Source organism: Trichomycterus rosablanca, chromosome 27 (assembly GCF_030014385.1).
Source record: "Trichomycterus rosablanca isolate fTriRos1 chromosome 27, fTriRos1.hap1, whole genome shotgun sequence".
NCBI classification, from domain to species: domain Eukaryota; kingdom Metazoa; phylum Chordata; class Actinopteri; order Siluriformes; family Trichomycteridae; genus Trichomycterus; species Trichomycterus rosablanca.
In genome coordinates, this window is record NC_086014.1 from 4,678,569 (window position 1) to 4,697,521 (window position 18,953).

The following is an 18,953-nucleotide window of genomic DNA, read 5'->3' on the forward strand; positions in this document are numbered from 1 at the left end:
AGTTCATGATATCAGGCAATTATGAACATTCGTAGACGTGTTTCTACTGGCTTTGTTGACCGGGATGTTAAGCTTCGCATGTTCATCATCCAGCTTGCTGAGACTTAACCTGTGCACCAAGTGCTATTCATGACGCCTTAAAAGTGAGCTCATTCTTCTGAAAGATGGAGTGCATGGTTAAGGTGAAAAAAATGAGTAGTTAAGGAAAGGAATGGAGCAAGTAAAAGCTGAGCAGCTGATAATTAAGTAGATAATTATGTGTGTGTGTGTGGCGGCGCGTGTGTGCTTGTTACCTTCACCTATTTACATGGCTCTGTCAATCAACTCATCTGTTCGGAGATTTCATTTCCCAGATATGCTGTTCTCAGATGTGGAAAACAAACCCACACACACACACACACACACACTGTCTAACAGCAAATCAGCACCAGCAGATGCTGCCGTCCCGTCTGTTAACTTCTTTAGCTTGTTTGCTTTTTTCTATGTTGCGTAGAATCAAATCCCCTTTTCTCAATTCAGTGAAGAATCAGAGAGCAGTCAATCATAGTCAGAAGGATCGATTTTTGTGCACATACAGGACAAATTGAAGACACATACACACAGAGAGAGAGAATGAACGGCCACATTTTTGTTGCACAGTAACTGAAACTATTACTGTATAACTTGCAAGTAATAGCATCACATGGACATATCACATCATGCACAGAGGATAACTGTCAAGTTTAGCTGGTCGTAGCAAGCGTGGATTATGGATATATGGATTGCCATAAAAATTCTAAACACATCCAACCAATTGTTACTCTGTGATCTAGATTCCATCAGTTTCATTGATGCTGATTGAGGAAAGACATAAAGAATAGATTTATTATTACAGAAGTATTTTTATCAGGATCATCTTTTTATCCATGTTATTATTCAGTCAGCCAGTCGCTGGAGCAGCACAATCCATAAAATCATACAGGCACAGGTCAAAGGCTTCTCTCTCGCTTCACAGCCTTTAAGCTCATGTAATATTCCACCTGCTTGACAGCTGCTTTAAACGAATGGCCAGTCGTTTTTTTTTTTTTTTTCTCTCAGCCTACGCTGATGATTTAGGTTTGCTTTGTGGCCTTGGCAAGAGACTACTCTTCCATGTATTTTTAATGGGTACAGTTCAACTTACCTTGTTCACAGTATATGGGCACAGAGTAGTCATAAGCTGTAGTTTCTCAATTAATAAATACATGAATCAGTAATTAGACAGCCATGACACAAAGTTGAAGATTATAGAAAGTCAGACCACCAAATTAGTATATTAAGATAAGATAGGATAAGATAACCCTTTACTATCCCACTGGGGGTAATTTGCAATGTTATAACAGCTTTCAAGAATATAGATATAAAAGTGTTTATGCATAAACTACAGACCACCTATCACGTGGCACCTAAGGAATCTCGAACAAGGGCCGACAGTCTGTAATGTGTGCAGTGAAGCTGTACAGCTAAACCGTGCTGCAAAATAAGTAAAAAAGTGAGTAGATGCCATGGGAATATATTGGTTCTCCAAAAATGCAATACCTTAGCACATGGGCTTCTTTTTAAAAGTGCTGTGGCCCTTGTTCTCTCTTGATTCAAGTAGGAGTAAAGGGTGATCCACTACAATAATAAACATGAAACAATAATCACTCATGAAATGAATATATGATTAAATATATCATTTATTAAACACAAAATATAGAATTAATAACCCTTTTTCTGTGTGTTTCTTTCAGACCGGTGCTCTTTAGATAACGGAGGCTGTAGTCACGGCTGTGCTGTAGCTCCAGGTAAAGGCACCGTGTGTCTTTGCCCTGTGGGTTTTCATCTCGCCCCTGATGGACGCACCTGTGAACCTGAGGATGTCTGTTCTGCACACACACGCTGTAGCCAAGTGTGTGAACAACACAAACATTTCATCAAATGCACCTGTTATCCAGGATGGAGGCTGGAATCTGATGGAGAGAGCTGTCAGAGCACAGGTACCAAAACACACACACACAAACACACACACACACATTGAGAGATACAAGGGCCATCGTATTTTTGCTGATCTGATAGGCACTTAAGCCGTACCTATTCCCTTTATACCTGAACTGAGAATTATTAAGTTCCCTTACTGCAGGAGTGTCCAAACTGTTCTTGTTGGGGGCCAAATGGAGTAAAAATATGCCAACATGGGCCACAGACTCTTGTAATAAAACAAATAAAATATAGTAGACCTACCTGATTGGATTGTTACCAGTTACACTTCATTTTTTTGAGTCACTAATGATCCATCTCACCAGTTTATAATCCTTATGGGAAGATTATTATACTCATTTAAATTAAACATACCCACTTCCCTCTGTTTAATATCAACTGTTGCCTCTTGTGATTTTTCACTTATTTCAGATCCATTCGAGCCATTTGTGATATTCTCCATTCGGCATGAAATTCGCCGTATCGACCTGAAGACGGGTGATTACAGTCTGCTCGTTCCAGCACTGAGGAACACCATCACGCTGGATTTCCATTTTAGCCAAAGGCTGCTTTACTGGACTGATGTGGTGGAGGATCAGATTTACTCTGGCAAAATCTCTGACAGCGGAGGTAGCGCACACACGAACACACACTGTTTAAAGGTACACTGGGTTACACATCTGGAATTTTTCAATGTGGTACTTTAGCTTTTTAAAGCGATTAAAATTGTAAACTCATTTCTCTTGTCTCTGAGTGCTGGATTTACCATAGCAGTGATGAAGACCATGCAGCTCACATTTACAAATTGTCCACATATAGCATACTATGTCATTTTAGTACTCCACCATTGGTGTTCTTACTGTTTAGTAGTCTTGCCAGGTCAGCCACCATTCTCTTAATAAAATTAATGGAAAAGTGCCTATATTGCAATCACGGCATGGTAAGATGGTGAGAGATGTACTCTCAAACACCCCCCTCCCCTTCCCCACCAAGGGACTCAGGGGGTTCAGGGATGGTCATTCCCTCTTTACATACATGGATGGCCTCTTTGACTTCTTGCTCAAACCAGTGTTGTTCCTAGAAAGCTTCACACAGCTTGCTTTCTCTTCCTCTCTCTGCTTTGATAAAGAACACCATGGTATGAACCACAGTAAATATTTCAGTTCAGTAAGTGACACTTAGACAGGCAGGGTAATGGAACCCAGATGGAAAAACACGATGTTTCGTAGTGCTTTTGGAAATACAGGCCGAATGCATTATTGACTTTTATTGGTTTTCTGTGTCTTGAGATGGATGAAAACAAAAATGCGTGTTTAAAAGTCAAACTATATTTTTAAATTGTTGAAAAGAAAAAAGTGAAAAGTTATCTAAGCTAAAAGAAGACCTTTGTTTTGTATATATCCTTGGAGCATATACTGTACATGCAAAATCATGCCACATAATTTTCTATATCAATTTTGCTGTTATACAAATGAAACAGCACATTGGGGTAAAATGTGCATTTATCCCACTAGATAAATAAGCTAAAGTACGTCCTGATGTAAATGTGTGTTTGTTAGGTGTTTCAGGGATCAGGGTGGTCGTGCAGCATGGACTGGCCACTCCTGAAGGTTTAGCAGTTGATTGGATTGCTGGAAATCTGTACTGGATCGACAGTAATCTCGATCAGATCGAGGTGTCTAAAATGAACGGCGAGATGCGCTCTACGCTGATCGCTGGAGGAATGGAGCATCCGCGTGCCATCGCTGTGGATCCGGGACAAGGGTGGGTACCTGCTTTTATAGAGTATTTTATATCTGATAAGGTCTCATGTCTACAGGCCATTGGTATGTCATATGAACTCAAAAACATAGGGTCTGTCCAAAAACCTAGTGAGCTGCCTTGCTGCTTACCGCCTACCTAGGCAGCTGCCTAATTATAGAGGATTCTAATAAAATATCGAACTCATAAAGCAGATTATTTAGAGAAAAGTTGTGCCACACTAAATGCTGGGATTTCCTCATTATTCAATTAGTTTATAACAGTTTAAGGCATCTTAGTAGGAAGCATTTTAAGGCATCTAGGAGCGTGCATTTGATTATGTAGAGAGATTTTCAGTCAGACCCATAGTTACATCAAAAACATAGATTGACCTGTGATGTGATTGGTAACATTTTGACCATATTTGAATAAAACAGGCCAAACCAGAGCGCTTTAGATAACAAATAAAAGTCATATGGGTACTTAGGAGGCACAGATGCCTAATGCACTGGCCTACCATCACTAAACATCTTTAGCACTTGAGTTTGAATCATAGGTGGTGCTACCAACCCAGCCGCACATCCAACAAGCAAAATTGGACATGTCTAAAGACATGGGAGCCTTAAAGGGTTTCACTGCCACTGTCCATGGGGCCTACAGTAATAATGGACAATTTGCCCTCCGTTTCTCTCTGTACGCTATACAGCTCTCTGTAAGACTTCACCTCGATGGAAAAAGTAAAGGGCTTAAAACGGCACATTGCTGTGGGTTGACCCTTCAAATGCCAGTGTGCTCTGCTATATGATTTCCTTCTGACTGAAAACAGCTGCCCCTGTTTAAATATGTAACACCGAATTACACAGAGCTATGACACATTGATTTGTAGAAAGGCTGCTGCTGAGCAGTATGGATGGACAGATATATATATTTTTTCTTTATCGATTCAGTCATGTTGAGCACAGAGCAAGAAAGAGCGCGAAACAAACACACAGCTGGATACTGACAGGGGGACATCCTAAAAAATAAAAAAATAAAGATTCTTACCAAGGTGTCTCTGGAAGTAGTCTGGAGAAATAAATAAAGTTTTATTAGAGAAAGATAAAATGCCTCTCGCTTATTGAAAGACTTGGTCCAACATGTCCTTTAGATGTTTAACTGGGTTTAGATCAGGTGACTGTAGTGTCCAGAGCAGTCACCTGTCAATGTAGGGTTGTGATTCTTTAGGATAGGAATGTTTAATTAAAATGGTCAGGTGATCAGGCAGTTTGTATGAATTTGACTTGCTGTACACCACACATGCACATACACTAGTGGATGGTACAATGATTAATCATGAGCAGCTCTGTAGCGCTGCAGGTTATGGTAGATCTCCACAGCACAAAGGTTCTGTGTTCAAGGTTCGTCCTTGGTATCTGGCTGTGGAATGCTCTGCAGTTTTCTTTTTTACCATCATCCAGTGGGTTCCTTTAGGTATTCTGGTTTCTGCTCACTTTAAAAAAAATGGAAAGTTGATGTGTTAGAAATAGGAAAAATGGGCGAGCATAAGGATTTGAGTGAGTTTGACAGGGGCAAAGGACATCACGTGGCTCACCTGGGAAACACATGGCACCAGGATGCACTATGGGAAGAAGGCCAGTCGGCGGAGGCAGTGTGATGCTTTGGGCAATGTTCTGCTGGGAAACCTTGGGTCCTGCCATCCATGTTGATGTTACTTTGACACGTCCCACCTACCTAAGCATTGTTGCAGACCATGTACACCCTTTCATGGAGACGGTATTCCCTGATGGCTGTGGCCTCTTTCAGCAGGATAATGCGCCCTGCCACAAAGCAAAAATGGTTCAGGAATGGTTTGAAGAGCACAACAACGGGTTTGAGGTGTTGACTTGTCCTCCAAATTCCCCAGACCTCAATCCAATCGAGCATCTGTGGGATGTGCTTGACAAACAAGTCTGATCCATGGAGGCCCCACCTCACAACTTAAAGGAGTTAAATCTACAGGATCTGCTGCTAACATCTCTAACGTCTCGTGGAGTCCATGCCTCGACGGGTCAGTGCTGTTTCGGCAGCAAAAGGGGAATATTAGGAAGGTGGTCATAATGTTATGCCTGATCGGTTTATTCCATGCTGGAATCTAAGTGTGTGTGTGTGTGTTCAGGGTTCTGTTCTGGACCGATTGGGATGCCATGTTCCCTCGTATCGAGGGCGCCTCAATGAGCGGCTCCGGTCGCCATGTGGTGTATGAAGATATGGAGGTGGGGGCGTGGCCTAACGGACTTGCTCTCGATCACCTGGAGAGGAGGATCGTGTGGACCGATGCCAGGTGATGACACACATTACAGTTCTTACACACACACACACACACACACTTTAACACGTCGGAAGCTCGCTCAGTATTTCATCACCTCTTTTCACACAGTTGTTGCTGAAGTTTGAACTTCTCTTACTTTACGCCTCCCATGAGAAAGTCAAAAGCACTGCAGTCTGCACCATCTCTATTTATCTGTCCTCAATCTCTAAATGTATGCTTCTTTGCGTTTCCTGTGTCTTTTTTTTCTTTCTCTTTCCCATGTGAACCATAAACTGGTCAGTCTGAGAGGAAAATGATCTTACTAATTGTGTCGTCCCTTGAAAGATGATATTTAAAGGGTACTACTAGTTCTCTCCCTGCACAGCCGCTTAAAAAATTTGCATGATAAGCAAATACTCAGAAAATGGAGAAGGTTTTTGCATGCACAGCTATTACGTTGGGCTAATGAAGATGTAAAAGCATCACTACATGGGTATTTATTTGTGGGTATTTGTATAAAGCATCACTACATGGGTATTTATTTGTGGGTATTTGTATGAGGCATCACTACATGGGTATTTATTTGTGGGTATTTGTATGAGGCATCACTACATGGGTATTTATTTGTGGGTATTTGTATAAAGCATCACTACATGGGTATTTATTTGTGGGTATTTGTATAAAGCATCACTACATGGGTATTTGTCTGTGGGTATTTGTATAAAGCATCACTACATGGGTATTTGTCTGTGGGTATTTATATGAAGCATCACTACATGGGTATTTATTTGTGGGTATTTGTATAAAGCATCACTACATGGGTATTTATTTGTGGGTATTTGTATAAAGCATCACTACATGGGTATTTGTCTGTGGGTATTTATATGAAGCATCACTACATGGGTATTTATTTGTGGGTATTTGTATAAAGCATCACTACATGGGTATTTATTTGTGGGTATTTGTATAAAGCATCACTACATGGGTATTTATTTGTGGGTATTTGTATGAGGCATCACTACATGGGTATTTATTTGTGGGTATTTGTATAAAGCATCACTACATGGGTATTTATTTGTGGGTATTTGTATAAAGCATCACTACATGGGTATTTGTCTGTGGGTATTTGTATAAAGCATCACTACATGGGTATTTGTCTGTGGGTATTTGTATAAAGCATCACTACATGGGTATTTATTTGTGGGTATTTGTATGAGGCATCACTACATGGGTATTTGTCTGTGGGTATTTGTATGAAGCATCACTACATGGGTATTTGTCTGTGGGTATTTGTATAAAGCATCACTACATGGGTATTTGTCTGTGGGTATTTGTATAAAGCATCACTACATGGGTATTTGTCTGTGGGTATTTGTATAAAGCATCACTACATGGGTATTTGTCTGTGGGTATTTATATGAAGCATCACTACATGGATTTTACATGGTTATATTAGACTAACAATAAGGAAGGTGAGAGACAAGCCAGCCATCACTCAAAAAGAATTACAGGAGGACATGAAAGCAGCAGGAACAACAGTAAACAATAAACCATGAACTGCACTGCAATTACCTCTCTTCCTACACCCAGTGCAAATGTCCGCACCTGTACATATTGCACACAAGCAATAGTTGATATAATTCTTTAGCAGTAATAAAGGGGTTGAGCGTTGCCCTTTCTAAAAAAAAAAGTGGTCACCTTGGTCACTGTCTTCTTTGCTTTCATGGCTTTCTTCCAAATACTCAATCATACACAAAATGGCTTGGCAGCTTTAAACTGCCCCTAGGCACAAGTATGTGCGGCAGGCATGTGTAAGTCTATATTGCCCTTTGATAAATTGGCACTGGATTAAGGGTGTATTTCTGCCCTGCTTTCGTTATGCCACATTGCTGTCAGACCCACACTGACCCTTAGCCTGCATTCCACTTAAGGGAGCAAAAAAGTGGCTATAAAAGCCTTTAATTTTCTGGGAAAGCTTTCCAGAAGTGTGTCTCTGGGAATTTGTACCTTTGCATCATGCACAGGAGCACAGTCAGGCTGAGACTTAAAAGGGTCTTTCCTGAACTGTTGCCACAAAGTTAAACACCTCATTTTACGTTTACTTCAAGTCTTTATAATGGGGCTGATTGAAAGAGTTCAGGTTATTCTGTACCCAGCGGCACAGGGAGGACTAGTGATGAAATCTTGTGAGCAGTCAAATCGATTCCTCACTTTGTTTAGTCCCAGCTGTAATCAGATTATGCAGACTCTCTCTCTCTCTCTCTCTCTCTCTCTCTCTCTCTCTCTCTCTCTCTATCTATCTCTCTGATGTCTAACATTTATCAGATTTCAGTGTCTTCTCAACATCTTAGATTTAAACTGCAGGACAGAGGACAGGGTGAAAGTAATTTTCTTAAGTGGATACATTGTTACTTGCTGTTTCTGTTAATAGACATTTATTGGGGCACAACATTGTTCATAAATAAACACTTTGGATAATAAACACTATAATAATGGTGGTGATGATTCCTAACCTCTATCCCTCCACAGATCTGATGCTATTTACTCCTCCCTTTACGATGGAACTGGCTTGATCGAGATCCTAAGAGGTCATGAGTACCTGTCTCATCCATTTGCCGTGTCTATCTTTGGAGGTGATGTATTCTGGACTGACTGGAGGACAAACACCCTAACCAAAGCCAGTAAATGGACCGGTGCCAATGTCACTGTAATACAAAAGACCAGCGCTCAGCCTTTCGACCTTGAGGTCTTCCACCCGAGTCGGCAGCCTCAGAGTAAGTGCTCGTCTAAGTGTAGTTGGCAATCAAACATGTCTTTCACTTGGCTAAATCAAAATATTAGTATAATTGGGGAAAATTAATTAAATAATAAAACACAGTTAGAAACCAGGATTGGTTCATAAGTGCAGTAGAGTGTCTGTACTGTTCACTACTGATTGTTGGACTGTCTGTCCATACTGAAGTATTTCAGTAAGATTCAAATAAAACTGCTACTTCAATGTACTTGATTAATGCTTGGACCGTAATTATCACTATTGTAATCAAATTATTTTTCCTCTCTCTCTATCTCACATCCTTGCTTTCCCTATTTGAGCTCCAAACCCATGTGACAGTAATGGCGGAAAAGGTCCCTGTTCTCATCTTTGTCTGATCAACTACAACAGCTCTGCCTCCTGTGCCTGCCCTTACCTTACGAAACTTTCTTCAAACAACCACACCTGCCAAGGTGAGACGGGGGCAATGAAGGTTTATTTAAGTAACCTATTTATAAAATCTCAGCAACACTGTGTAGAGGTGTGGAGGGGGGGCGTAAATTGGTTAGAAGGGCTCCTGTAGAATAAAAGTACTAAATATACAGGGTGCATCTTTACTAAGGTTGCTAAGAGACGTTTAGTTCTCTGCATCAACCATGTTGAGTATGCTCTCAGACCTAATATGTGGTTTTAGAGGCTTGTTTCTATATTAGGTTATGATGCCTGTATATATTGAAATATTGTCATCGGGTTTGATCCCGCATCTGTTCTTTCTGTGTCGTTTTGCATGTTCTTCCCCCTTGTTTCTTTCGGGTGCTCTGGTTCACCGTCACCTCCTAAAAACCTAAAGAAGATGGATTGGTTGTTCTAAATTGCCTTAAATAGGATCATATGGGTAAATGTATGTATGTGTGTGTGTGTGTGTGTGTGTGTGTGTGTGTTACACGGGCACCCTGTTTCTGGGTGGCACACCCCACCACAACCCTGACCAGTGTTAAGCAGTCAGTAAAATTGGAAGCATGGAACACAACACATTTACCACTGTCACATTCTTACTTTTAACTAATAATAGCATATTCATGACATTCTCTTTTTTCTCGCTCTTGTTGGCTGTGTGTGTGTGTGTGTGTGTGTGTGTGTGTGTGTGTGTGGCCTATTTCTGCTCTGGGAAGTCGTGAAAAGGTTTTTGCTGTACGCCCGGAGATCCGAAATCCGAGGGGTGGACACAGACAATCCCTACATCAACATCGTCACGGCATTGACGGCGCCCGACGTTGATGATGTCACAGCTGTAGATTACGACGCCGAAGAGGAGCGGATTTACTGGTCCGACGTTAAAACTCAGACGATTAAGCGGGCATCGATTAACGGAACCAACCTGGAGACTGTCGTATCTGGAGGTAGCGGTTGATCAAGGTTGACCCTTGACTTTTGGAACCTCCTGAATATAAATTGCATGCTGATGTATTTGTACTTCTTTCCATAGATCTGCTGAATGTTCGAGGTTTGTCTGTGGACTGGTTGTCCAGAAACCTGTACTGGATGAGTTCAGATGGCGAGGAGAATCACATTAACGTTGCCCGTTTAGATGGATCTCTTAGAACCACCGTCCTTCATGGCATCGATAAGCCAAAGTGCCTCGTTCTGCATCCATCGAAAGGGTAACAAAAATGTGCATTTATGTAATAATAACAATAATAATCATAATACACACTTGTAGCTACAGACTACAGGCCAAATTACTCATTATATCTTATTATTTTAAGTGTAGTGTTAGAGAGTGGGACATTAAAAATACTTTATTTTTTTTATTAACAATTAAAATTATATATCCCCATTAAAGAATGCATTTTAAAGTACATTTTTATAAACATTTATACATATAATCTCCTGGGGAAGGAAATGGCACCGATTCGGCGGAATGGCCCATATACTGGTGTTGGACGTGACTCAGAAAAGCACCTGCACAACATTATTTCCTGCGTAAATGCATATGAAGTGCAGTCGTGTTGTCACAATAAAATTGTTTTACATCCTCATAAAAACAGAATATAAAGACGCTCAGGTGACTCAGCAGTATGCTAGCAAACCTGTGTCTTGAGTCTCAACCACGCCACCAAACTGATCGGGCAGTAAACAGACACAATTGACTGTATCTGAAGGAGGGAAGGCAGGATGGAAAGTCAACTCATTGCTGCATAAGCACTAAAAGAATACATGGACAATAGCAAGGTCCTTTGTACTAGCCTGAGACTCTCCTTGGGCAGTAAGAGCACATTCACATGAGAAGTGGCAAAACCGCTTGTGCTTGCTTTTCTGTGGAGTGTGGCAGTGGTGCTTAGCTTGCCACCGGATTGAACTTTGACCCAGTTTGTCGCTGACCTTTTCAAAGTGCCTCCATTGGGACGAACTGTTTGATATGACGTGGTAAAAGCGATTCAGGCTGTACGAACAATGCTTAACATGAACAATGGTTAACTTAAACAAAGCTTAAGAGGATTTGTTGTAATAAAACGAGCAAGGTTAGTACATTAAGCCACGCTAAGCTTTTTTCTCAGCACCCTGAGCTATAACACAAGTTTAAAGTGAAGCAGTGAGGAAAATACAGCTAAACATAGATACATGTGAATGCTTTTAAAGTAAATTTGACTATTATTTTACACAAATCTGTATTTGTGTCGTCAAACACTTTGATGCTGTTTTACCGCACCGCTCATCCGAGCACCGAGTCCCGCGGTGAGCGAAGTGCAAAATGCTTCTCATGTGAATAAGCAGTGGGAAAACAGCAAGGAAAAACAACATGAAGTGCACTAAAGCAAGTCAGATGAATGAAGCAAGAATTAGCGCAGACTTTCACGAGTACCCTTGTGCATTCGGAAACAGCCAATAGCCCATTAAGTACAGTACAAATAGTTCAGATTTGGATCTATACTAATTGAAAAATGCTGCATGAAGCGCAGCACATCTAACCCTGAATGTTACAATCCCACAGATACTTAAAATAAAAAAAAAGCAAAATAAGCAGTCAAAATGGATTTGCAATCATTTGTCAGTGTTCAGTTTCATTAGCAGCTTAGTGGCTTTGTAGATACAGAACTTTAGACAGCCAATTACTCCACCATGCTTCTAATGCTAATGCGTTGGTGTGTCTGACCACGCCGCATCACACAGCTTATTAATTCTGCCAGGACAGAACTGCTCATTAAGACGCTCATAACAAGTCAATGCTGGTTGCCAGCCAATCCCATATTAGCATCTATCATGTCCTTGTTTCGATAGTCAATGACAAGTTTCCTCATTTGTTTTTATCAAGGTGCCTGGTGGAGGGTGTTTGTAATGGCTCCGTCCCAAATTCATATCGTGTTAGTGTTCGCATTAGAGTTTTGACCATCCATGCCAAATGAATACATGATTACAATTTGCAATTTGATTACAATAAGGTGTTCATTTGAAAATGTGTTTATTAAAGCTGTGGTGTGTCATTTTTATACAACGGCTTTGATTTACAACTTCATCAACATGATTAACTGAAATGAACTGGTTATCTTTTCGAGGGCTGGTTAAATTGAACCCATTAAAGCTTAAAATCTTAAAAAGTAGATCTTAGAACTTATAATCATCAGGGTATTTTAAGTGAAGATTGTTTTCCATCAAATAAACATTGTATTGTGCCTTTTCTCTTTTATACATTTAGCCTTTAGAGACTGATCATACATTGTTTACTACATTGTGTTTCTTTACCAGGAAACTGTACTGGATTGATGGAAATACCATTAACATGGCAAACATGGATGGCAGCAACAACAAGATCCTGCATCAGAACCAAAAAGAGCCAGTCGGTAAAATCAGAAACACAGTACTGATTTAAAACACATCTGTAACATGTGGAATTGATTATTATAAATAAATGGATAAATGTGCATACTTGAGGAATGGATATCTGGGCAATCAAGTCAAAAACACGGCTTGTACATTGTGCATGTGTGTGTAGATGTAAACAATTGTTATAACAAAAATATTGTAAGCAAATAAGAAACAACAATAAGCACAGAATGGAGGTTCCAAAGTCCAACACCCAATGTGATGTGACTAGAGCAGTATAAAGAGAAGCACACAGTTCTGTTCCTTGTTCTTCAGTTTATACACTACTGTAAGTCATTGTACATTGTGTAGTTAACCCAAGTCAGAACAGCCTGAACTAAAACTAATTTGCTCATTTCAAAACTCCTAATGGCATCCATAATTTCTTGTCCTTTCTTGCTTCTATGCCAAGCCAGCATTGTTTTGCCCGGTGTGTATGCCATTTAGAAGAGATTAAACAGTGAGGGCTTGTAATTGCGTCCCTGTCGCTGCAATTTAGAACAGATTGTAACCGATGAGTGGAATTCTCCATGGTCAAGTAAGGAAGGTAAAAACCAAATGAGAACATGCAGATGTGGAACGACCAAAATCACACCTGGGCATTGTACAGCACTTTGGCTATCCGCATTTTAAAAATGCGGAAACTTTTTGAAGAACCCTCGTACAGTTAATATTAAGCAGAATTAAGTTCAGCCTCCACAACAGTCCCAGTTTCTCATGTGGCCCCTTGAGAAATTTAATTACCCAGAAAGTCAAATGTTTACTTTCATTTGTAAGGACCATGGCATTTGTATGGGTACTGTTTGGCCAGGCAGACTTATGTTTATCAGTATGTTTAGATGTATGTGTCACATACTTAAAGTCGCATAATTTCTGATATAGTATTTACTTAAAAAAGCTCACACGATATACAGGGATTTTTTTTTATAAACGTTTGCCTTGTTCTTTGTGCTCTGCAGGTCTATCTATTGACTTTTCTTCTGGCAAACTCTATTGGATCAGTTTAGAAAATGGCACCATCAGTAGATGTAATCTGGACGGCAGTGGTCTGGAAGTGATCGAGAGCCTGAAGAAGATGCTGACGAAGGCAACGGCGCTGGCTGTTATGGGTGAGTACGAAAATGTTTTTGGTTCCGGAGGAGAGAGTGAAAAAAGAGACTCACCTTCGTATGTCTGTAGAAGTTATGTGTGTATGTTTGCATGGATTCATCTCTTCTCTCTCTTCTCTCTCCTCTCTTCCCTTGTTGTCATTTATTATTAGTTTTTTTCCTAAGTTTCTTTGACAGTTTTGAAGTGAAAGTTAGTGACCAGATGGTTTTGCATCAAACAGACTGCAAATGCCAAGAAGTGATGCTTCCTACCTTCTCTCATTACCTCAGATCCTTCTCATTATAAGATTGTGAAAAACAAGCCGTGCTGCCTTTTAATTTTTTGGGACACGGGCTCATTTGAACAACTTTGATCTAACATGTGTTGCAGAACTGGTTCTAAATGGTTTCTTTTAGTGTTTCCATTGGGACTTGGACGTGTGTGTAATATGTGTAACACAAGTGCATGTAAAGTGTGTAAATAGACAACAAAAACAATGTAGTTAAAACGTTCAGCACACCAGCACCGAGATTCTGAACTCCTCAGTTTGAAACTTGGCGTTGCCACCGGTCAGCTGGGCGCCATCATAATTGGCACTGCCTGCAGCAGATACTAATTGGCCACCGTATCTGCTAGGATGGGACGACCGGTCTATATGTGGGTGGGATCTTCATACGCTGTGTAAGGACCCTGATTGGCAGACTTACTCACCAATATAAATACAAATTCAATAGAATTTGTACAGGAGCTCAACCTGTCAATCTGATTAAACTTCAATAACGTTAGTACACTTTTGCTTCTGCTTACTTACCTGTTCATCACCTCTTTCAGTTTTTAGACGTTAACTGAGCACGATACATGGTAAATCCTCTCCTACCTTCTGAAAGGGGTTCAAATTTCTTAACCCTTTAATGGTCTCACTAGGAAAATAATGTTAAAGTAATTATTTCTTTGCATTTCTTAGTTTCTTGGGACTATACCAATTATAAGTACACACAGTATTTTTAGTGAGCCTCTACCAAACAGTTGAGATGATCACAATGAAAAATGGTGCGACTTTCATGGATGTTATTTTAGCTTTTAGCTTCACGTTGACACGTCAACCAAGGTGTAGATACGGCCCAAACAAGATTATTTAAAAATAGCCTATTTTTACTGACATATTTAGACTCAAAATAAGCTCCAGGGTTAAGGAGTGATCATTTTAAACAAAGACTTAATAATGACAAGCGATAACATGCTTCAAACTCTTTACATATTTTTTACTGTTCTCTGGATTGACACTAATAAATCCTCAAGAACAGCAGCTGTATCAGGTGATGGAGATCATCAGCTAAGGATGCCAGGCTTCACTTGAAGCATCTGCTACAAGGAGTTTAAATTAGCCTACCCCCTCCTACTCTAACCCTGCTGTTTCATATTTAACAACATTCTGCAGCCAGAGGAATTATAACACACCCAGAGCATTTCCCTTCATGAAACAGTGTGAACTCAACAGGAGGATGAGAATCTATTGCATTACCAGACTCCATAGTGCTTGTCTTGGTAAACCCTATCCCAATAGGCAACTCTTGCAGCCAGGCCACTCTGATATACATATACACTGATCAGCCATAACATTAACGTTACCTCCTTGTTTCTACACTCACTGTCCATTTTATCAGCTCCACTTACCATATAGGAGCACTTTGTAGTTCTACAATTACTGACTGTAGTCCATCTGTTTCTCTGCATGCTTTGTTAGCCCACTTTCATGCTTTTCTCCAATGGTCAGGACCCCCACAGGACCACTACAGAGCAGGTTTTATTTAGGTGGTGGATCATTTTTAGCACTGCAGTGACACTGACATGGTGGTGGTGTGTTAGTGTGTGTTGTGCTGCTATGAGTGGATCAGACACAGCAGCGCTGATGGAGTTTTTAAACACCATGTCCACTCACTGTCCCTCCTGGACTGAGAATAGTCCACCAACCAAAGATATCCAGCCAACAGCTCCCCGTGGGCAGCGTCCTGTGACCACTGATGAAGATCTCAAAGATGACCGACTCAAACAGCAGCAATAGATGAGCGATCGTCTCCGACTTTACATCTACAAGGTGGACCGACTAGGTAGGAGTGTCTAATAGAGTGGACAGTGAGTGGACACTGTATTTAAAAACTCCAGCAGCATTGCTGTGTCTGATCCACTCATACCAGCACAAGACACACTAACACACCACCACCATGTCAGTGTCAGTGCAGTGCTGAGAATGATCCACCACCTAAATAATACCTGCTCTGTAGTGGTCCTGTGGGGGGTCCTGACCACTGAAGAACAGGGTGAAAGCAGGTTGAAAAAGCATGTAGAGAAACAGATGGACTACAGTCTGTAATTGTAGAACTACAAAGTGCTTCTATATGGTAAGTGGAGCTGATAAAATGGACAGTGAGTGTTGAAACAAGAAGGTGGTTTTAATGTTATGGCTGATCAGTGTATGTCTTTAATATCTGAAAGGACAGATATAGGCGAATCTAGAGATCCTCTAACCTGTTTTAAAATTGATGCTGAGGCAGCAGATAGAAATCGACTTTGACCTTTTTGTCTATACTGCTCTTATCAGATGTACATGAGATGCCTTCCAGGTCCTCTTACTGCACCTCAGCCAATCATTCATTGTTGGAAGGTCAGAGGGAAACAGCTTTGACACGTACCACCTACCTAAGCATTGTTGCAGACCGTGTACACCCTTTCATGGAGACGGTATTCCCTGATGGCTGTGGCCTCTTTCAGCAGCATAATGAGCCCTGCCACAAAGCAAAAATGGTTCAGGAATGGTTTGAGGAGCACAACAACTAGTTTGATCTCAAATTCCCCAGATCTCAATCCAATCGAGCATCTGTGGGATGTGCTGGACAAACAAGTCTGATCCATGGAGGCCCCACGTCACAACTTAGAGGAGTTAAAGGATCTGCTGCTAACATCTTGGTGCCAGATAGCACAGCACACCTTCAGGGGTCTCGTGGAGTCCATGCCTCGACGGGTCAGGGCTGTTTTGGCAGCAAAACAGGGGCCAACACAATATTAGGAAGGTGGTCATAATATGTAATAAATATGTAATAGCTAGTAAAGCAAAGAATTCCCAGCAAGCTTGAAGAGGATGGTGGCATTAGTCACAGCTGCATTGATCAGTGAGGATAAAGAATGGATGTTTAGCACACTAAAGCTAAAGTGTCTTAATTCATCAAGTGTCTCTCTAACGGCTAGACGTTTAGAATTATTGACTACTTTTAGTCCCGCAGAAGTGTGCTTTTAAAAATAAAAGGAGTCCCACGTGTCTGTGACAGAACTCCCCCTGCACACATCTGAGATCCATCCTCCTTCAATAAATGGCAGTTCAGTGTCGGCAGGAATGAGAATGAGAGCACTAATAAAGCTCTCAATAAAAGAAAGAAAAAGCTTTCTCTGCGTCAGGGCTCACCTGAATGACCTTGGTCCTTTTCTTTTCACTTTTTTCTTTTCATATACATGCTAAAAATAATGGCAGAAATATACCACTTACCATATAGAAGCACTTTGCAGTTCTACAATTACGGACTGTAGTCCATCTTTTTCTCTGCATACTTTTTTAACCTGCTTTCACCCTGTTCTTTAACGGTCAGGACTCTCCCAGGACCACTACAGAGCAGGTATTATTTGGGTGGTGGATCATTCTCAGCACTGCAGTGGCACTGACATGGTGGTGGTGTGTTAGTGTGTGTTGTGCCTGGTATGAGTGGAGTTTTTAAATATCGTGTCCACTCACTGTCCACTCTATTAGACAGTCCTACCTAGTTGGTCCACCTTGTAGATGTAAAGTCAGAGACGATCGCTCATCTATTGCTGCTGTTTGAGTCGGTCATCTTGTAGACCTTCATCAGTGGTCACAGGACGCTGTTGGCTGGATGTTTTAGGTTGGTGGACTATTCTCAGTCCAGCAGTGACAGTAAGAGTAAGGTGTTTAAAAACTCCAGCAGCATCGCTGTGTCTTATCCACACATACCAGCACAACACACACTAACACACCACCACCATGTATGTCAGTGTCACTGCAGTGCTGGGAATGATCCACCACCCAAATAATACCTGCTCTGTAGTGGTCCTGGGAGAGTCCTGACCATTGAAGAACAGCATGAAAGGGGGGTAACAAAGCATGCAAAGAAACAGATGGACTACAGTCAGTAATTGTAGAACTACAAAGTGATTCTACATGGACAGTGAGTGTAGAAACAAGGATGTGGTTTTAATGTTATGGCTGATTAGTGTATATATATGTATGTGTTGCAGAGCATATTGTACACAGGTTTTCTGTAATAATAAAATCTATTAGCATTTTATATCGTATGTCGTCTATGCAGACCTTGTATGAAGGGCAGAGCGAAATGGTCAGCTGTTCAAAATACTTGGGGGTGTAGGATATGACTTTTATTCACTTAGGACAGCACTCATAACCACCTTTTTGATCGTTACGGCTGTGACCACAGTCACAACAGTCTGGCAGATGAAGTTTCATGATGGAAAATGTATTTTTGGGTCATTTTGTATTTTCTGACCTGAATGAAAGATCAGGATTACACCTTTATTGAGGCCAGGGCCACCGAGAGCTCGGCTGTCTTACCTGGGTTCACGCTCGAATAACTCAGGGTTAAGTGTCCTGCCCGAGGGCACGAAGCTTTCCGATCGAGGACACGACCAACCTGCCTAGCTCTCATACAAGGTCACGTTCTCGTTTCCTCTCTTCAGTCTGCTTGGTTTTAATAAGCTGTCTGTATTTTCATTATAAATGCAGTTACAATTAAAAGTTTACACACCCTTTCTGGAAAATATGCAGGGTCAAAAATATAAATATAAGCAGCTTACACTATAATTTGACTTTGTAGTCTCTTAATTCAGGCTGACCATATGTCCTTCTTTTTCCCAGACATGTCCTCTTTCTTTTTGTAATATATTTTCTTTATGCATTTTCTCCCCTTTTCTCCCCTTTTTTATTAGCGCGTCCAATTGCCGGATTGCGTCACGTTTCCTCTCCACCAATGCCGATCCCTGCTCTGACTGAGGAGAACGATGCTAACCCACACCCCCTCCGACACGTGGGCTGTGTACAGAGAGACACACCCTGAGAGCACTCGTTTCTCATCTCTGTGCATGCGCCATCAATCAGCCAGCACCAGTGATGAGAGAGAGACCCCGTCCGGCTTAGTTCCGCCCATCTGAACAACAGGCCAATCGTTG

The 18,953-nt window shown here is 41.1% G+C and overlaps 1 protein-coding gene across 1 annotated transcript in view; it reads left to right on the forward strand.

Annotated features, from left to right (window-relative positions):
- LOC134303844 (low-density lipoprotein receptor-related protein 1B-like) overlaps positions 1-18,953 on the forward strand; it is a 142,217-nt gene that overhangs the window by 53,224 nt on the left and 70,040 nt on the right. The window contains exons 21-30 of the mRNA XM_062989295.1: positions 1,752-1,997; positions 2,410-2,607; positions 3,537-3,741; positions 5,873-6,037; positions 8,534-8,778; positions 9,098-9,229; positions 9,929-10,156; positions 10,243-10,417; positions 12,501-12,595; positions 13,577-13,726. Of these exons, the coding sequence (XP_062845365.1) occupies positions 1,752-1,997; positions 2,410-2,607; positions 3,537-3,741; positions 5,873-6,037; positions 8,534-8,778; positions 9,098-9,229; positions 9,929-10,156; positions 10,243-10,417; positions 12,501-12,595; positions 13,577-13,726 (1,839 nt within the window). The remainder of the gene's footprint in view (positions 1-1,751; positions 1,998-2,409; positions 2,608-3,536; positions 3,742-5,872; positions 6,038-8,533; positions 8,779-9,097; positions 9,230-9,928; positions 10,157-10,242; positions 10,418-12,500; positions 12,596-13,576; positions 13,727-18,953) is intronic.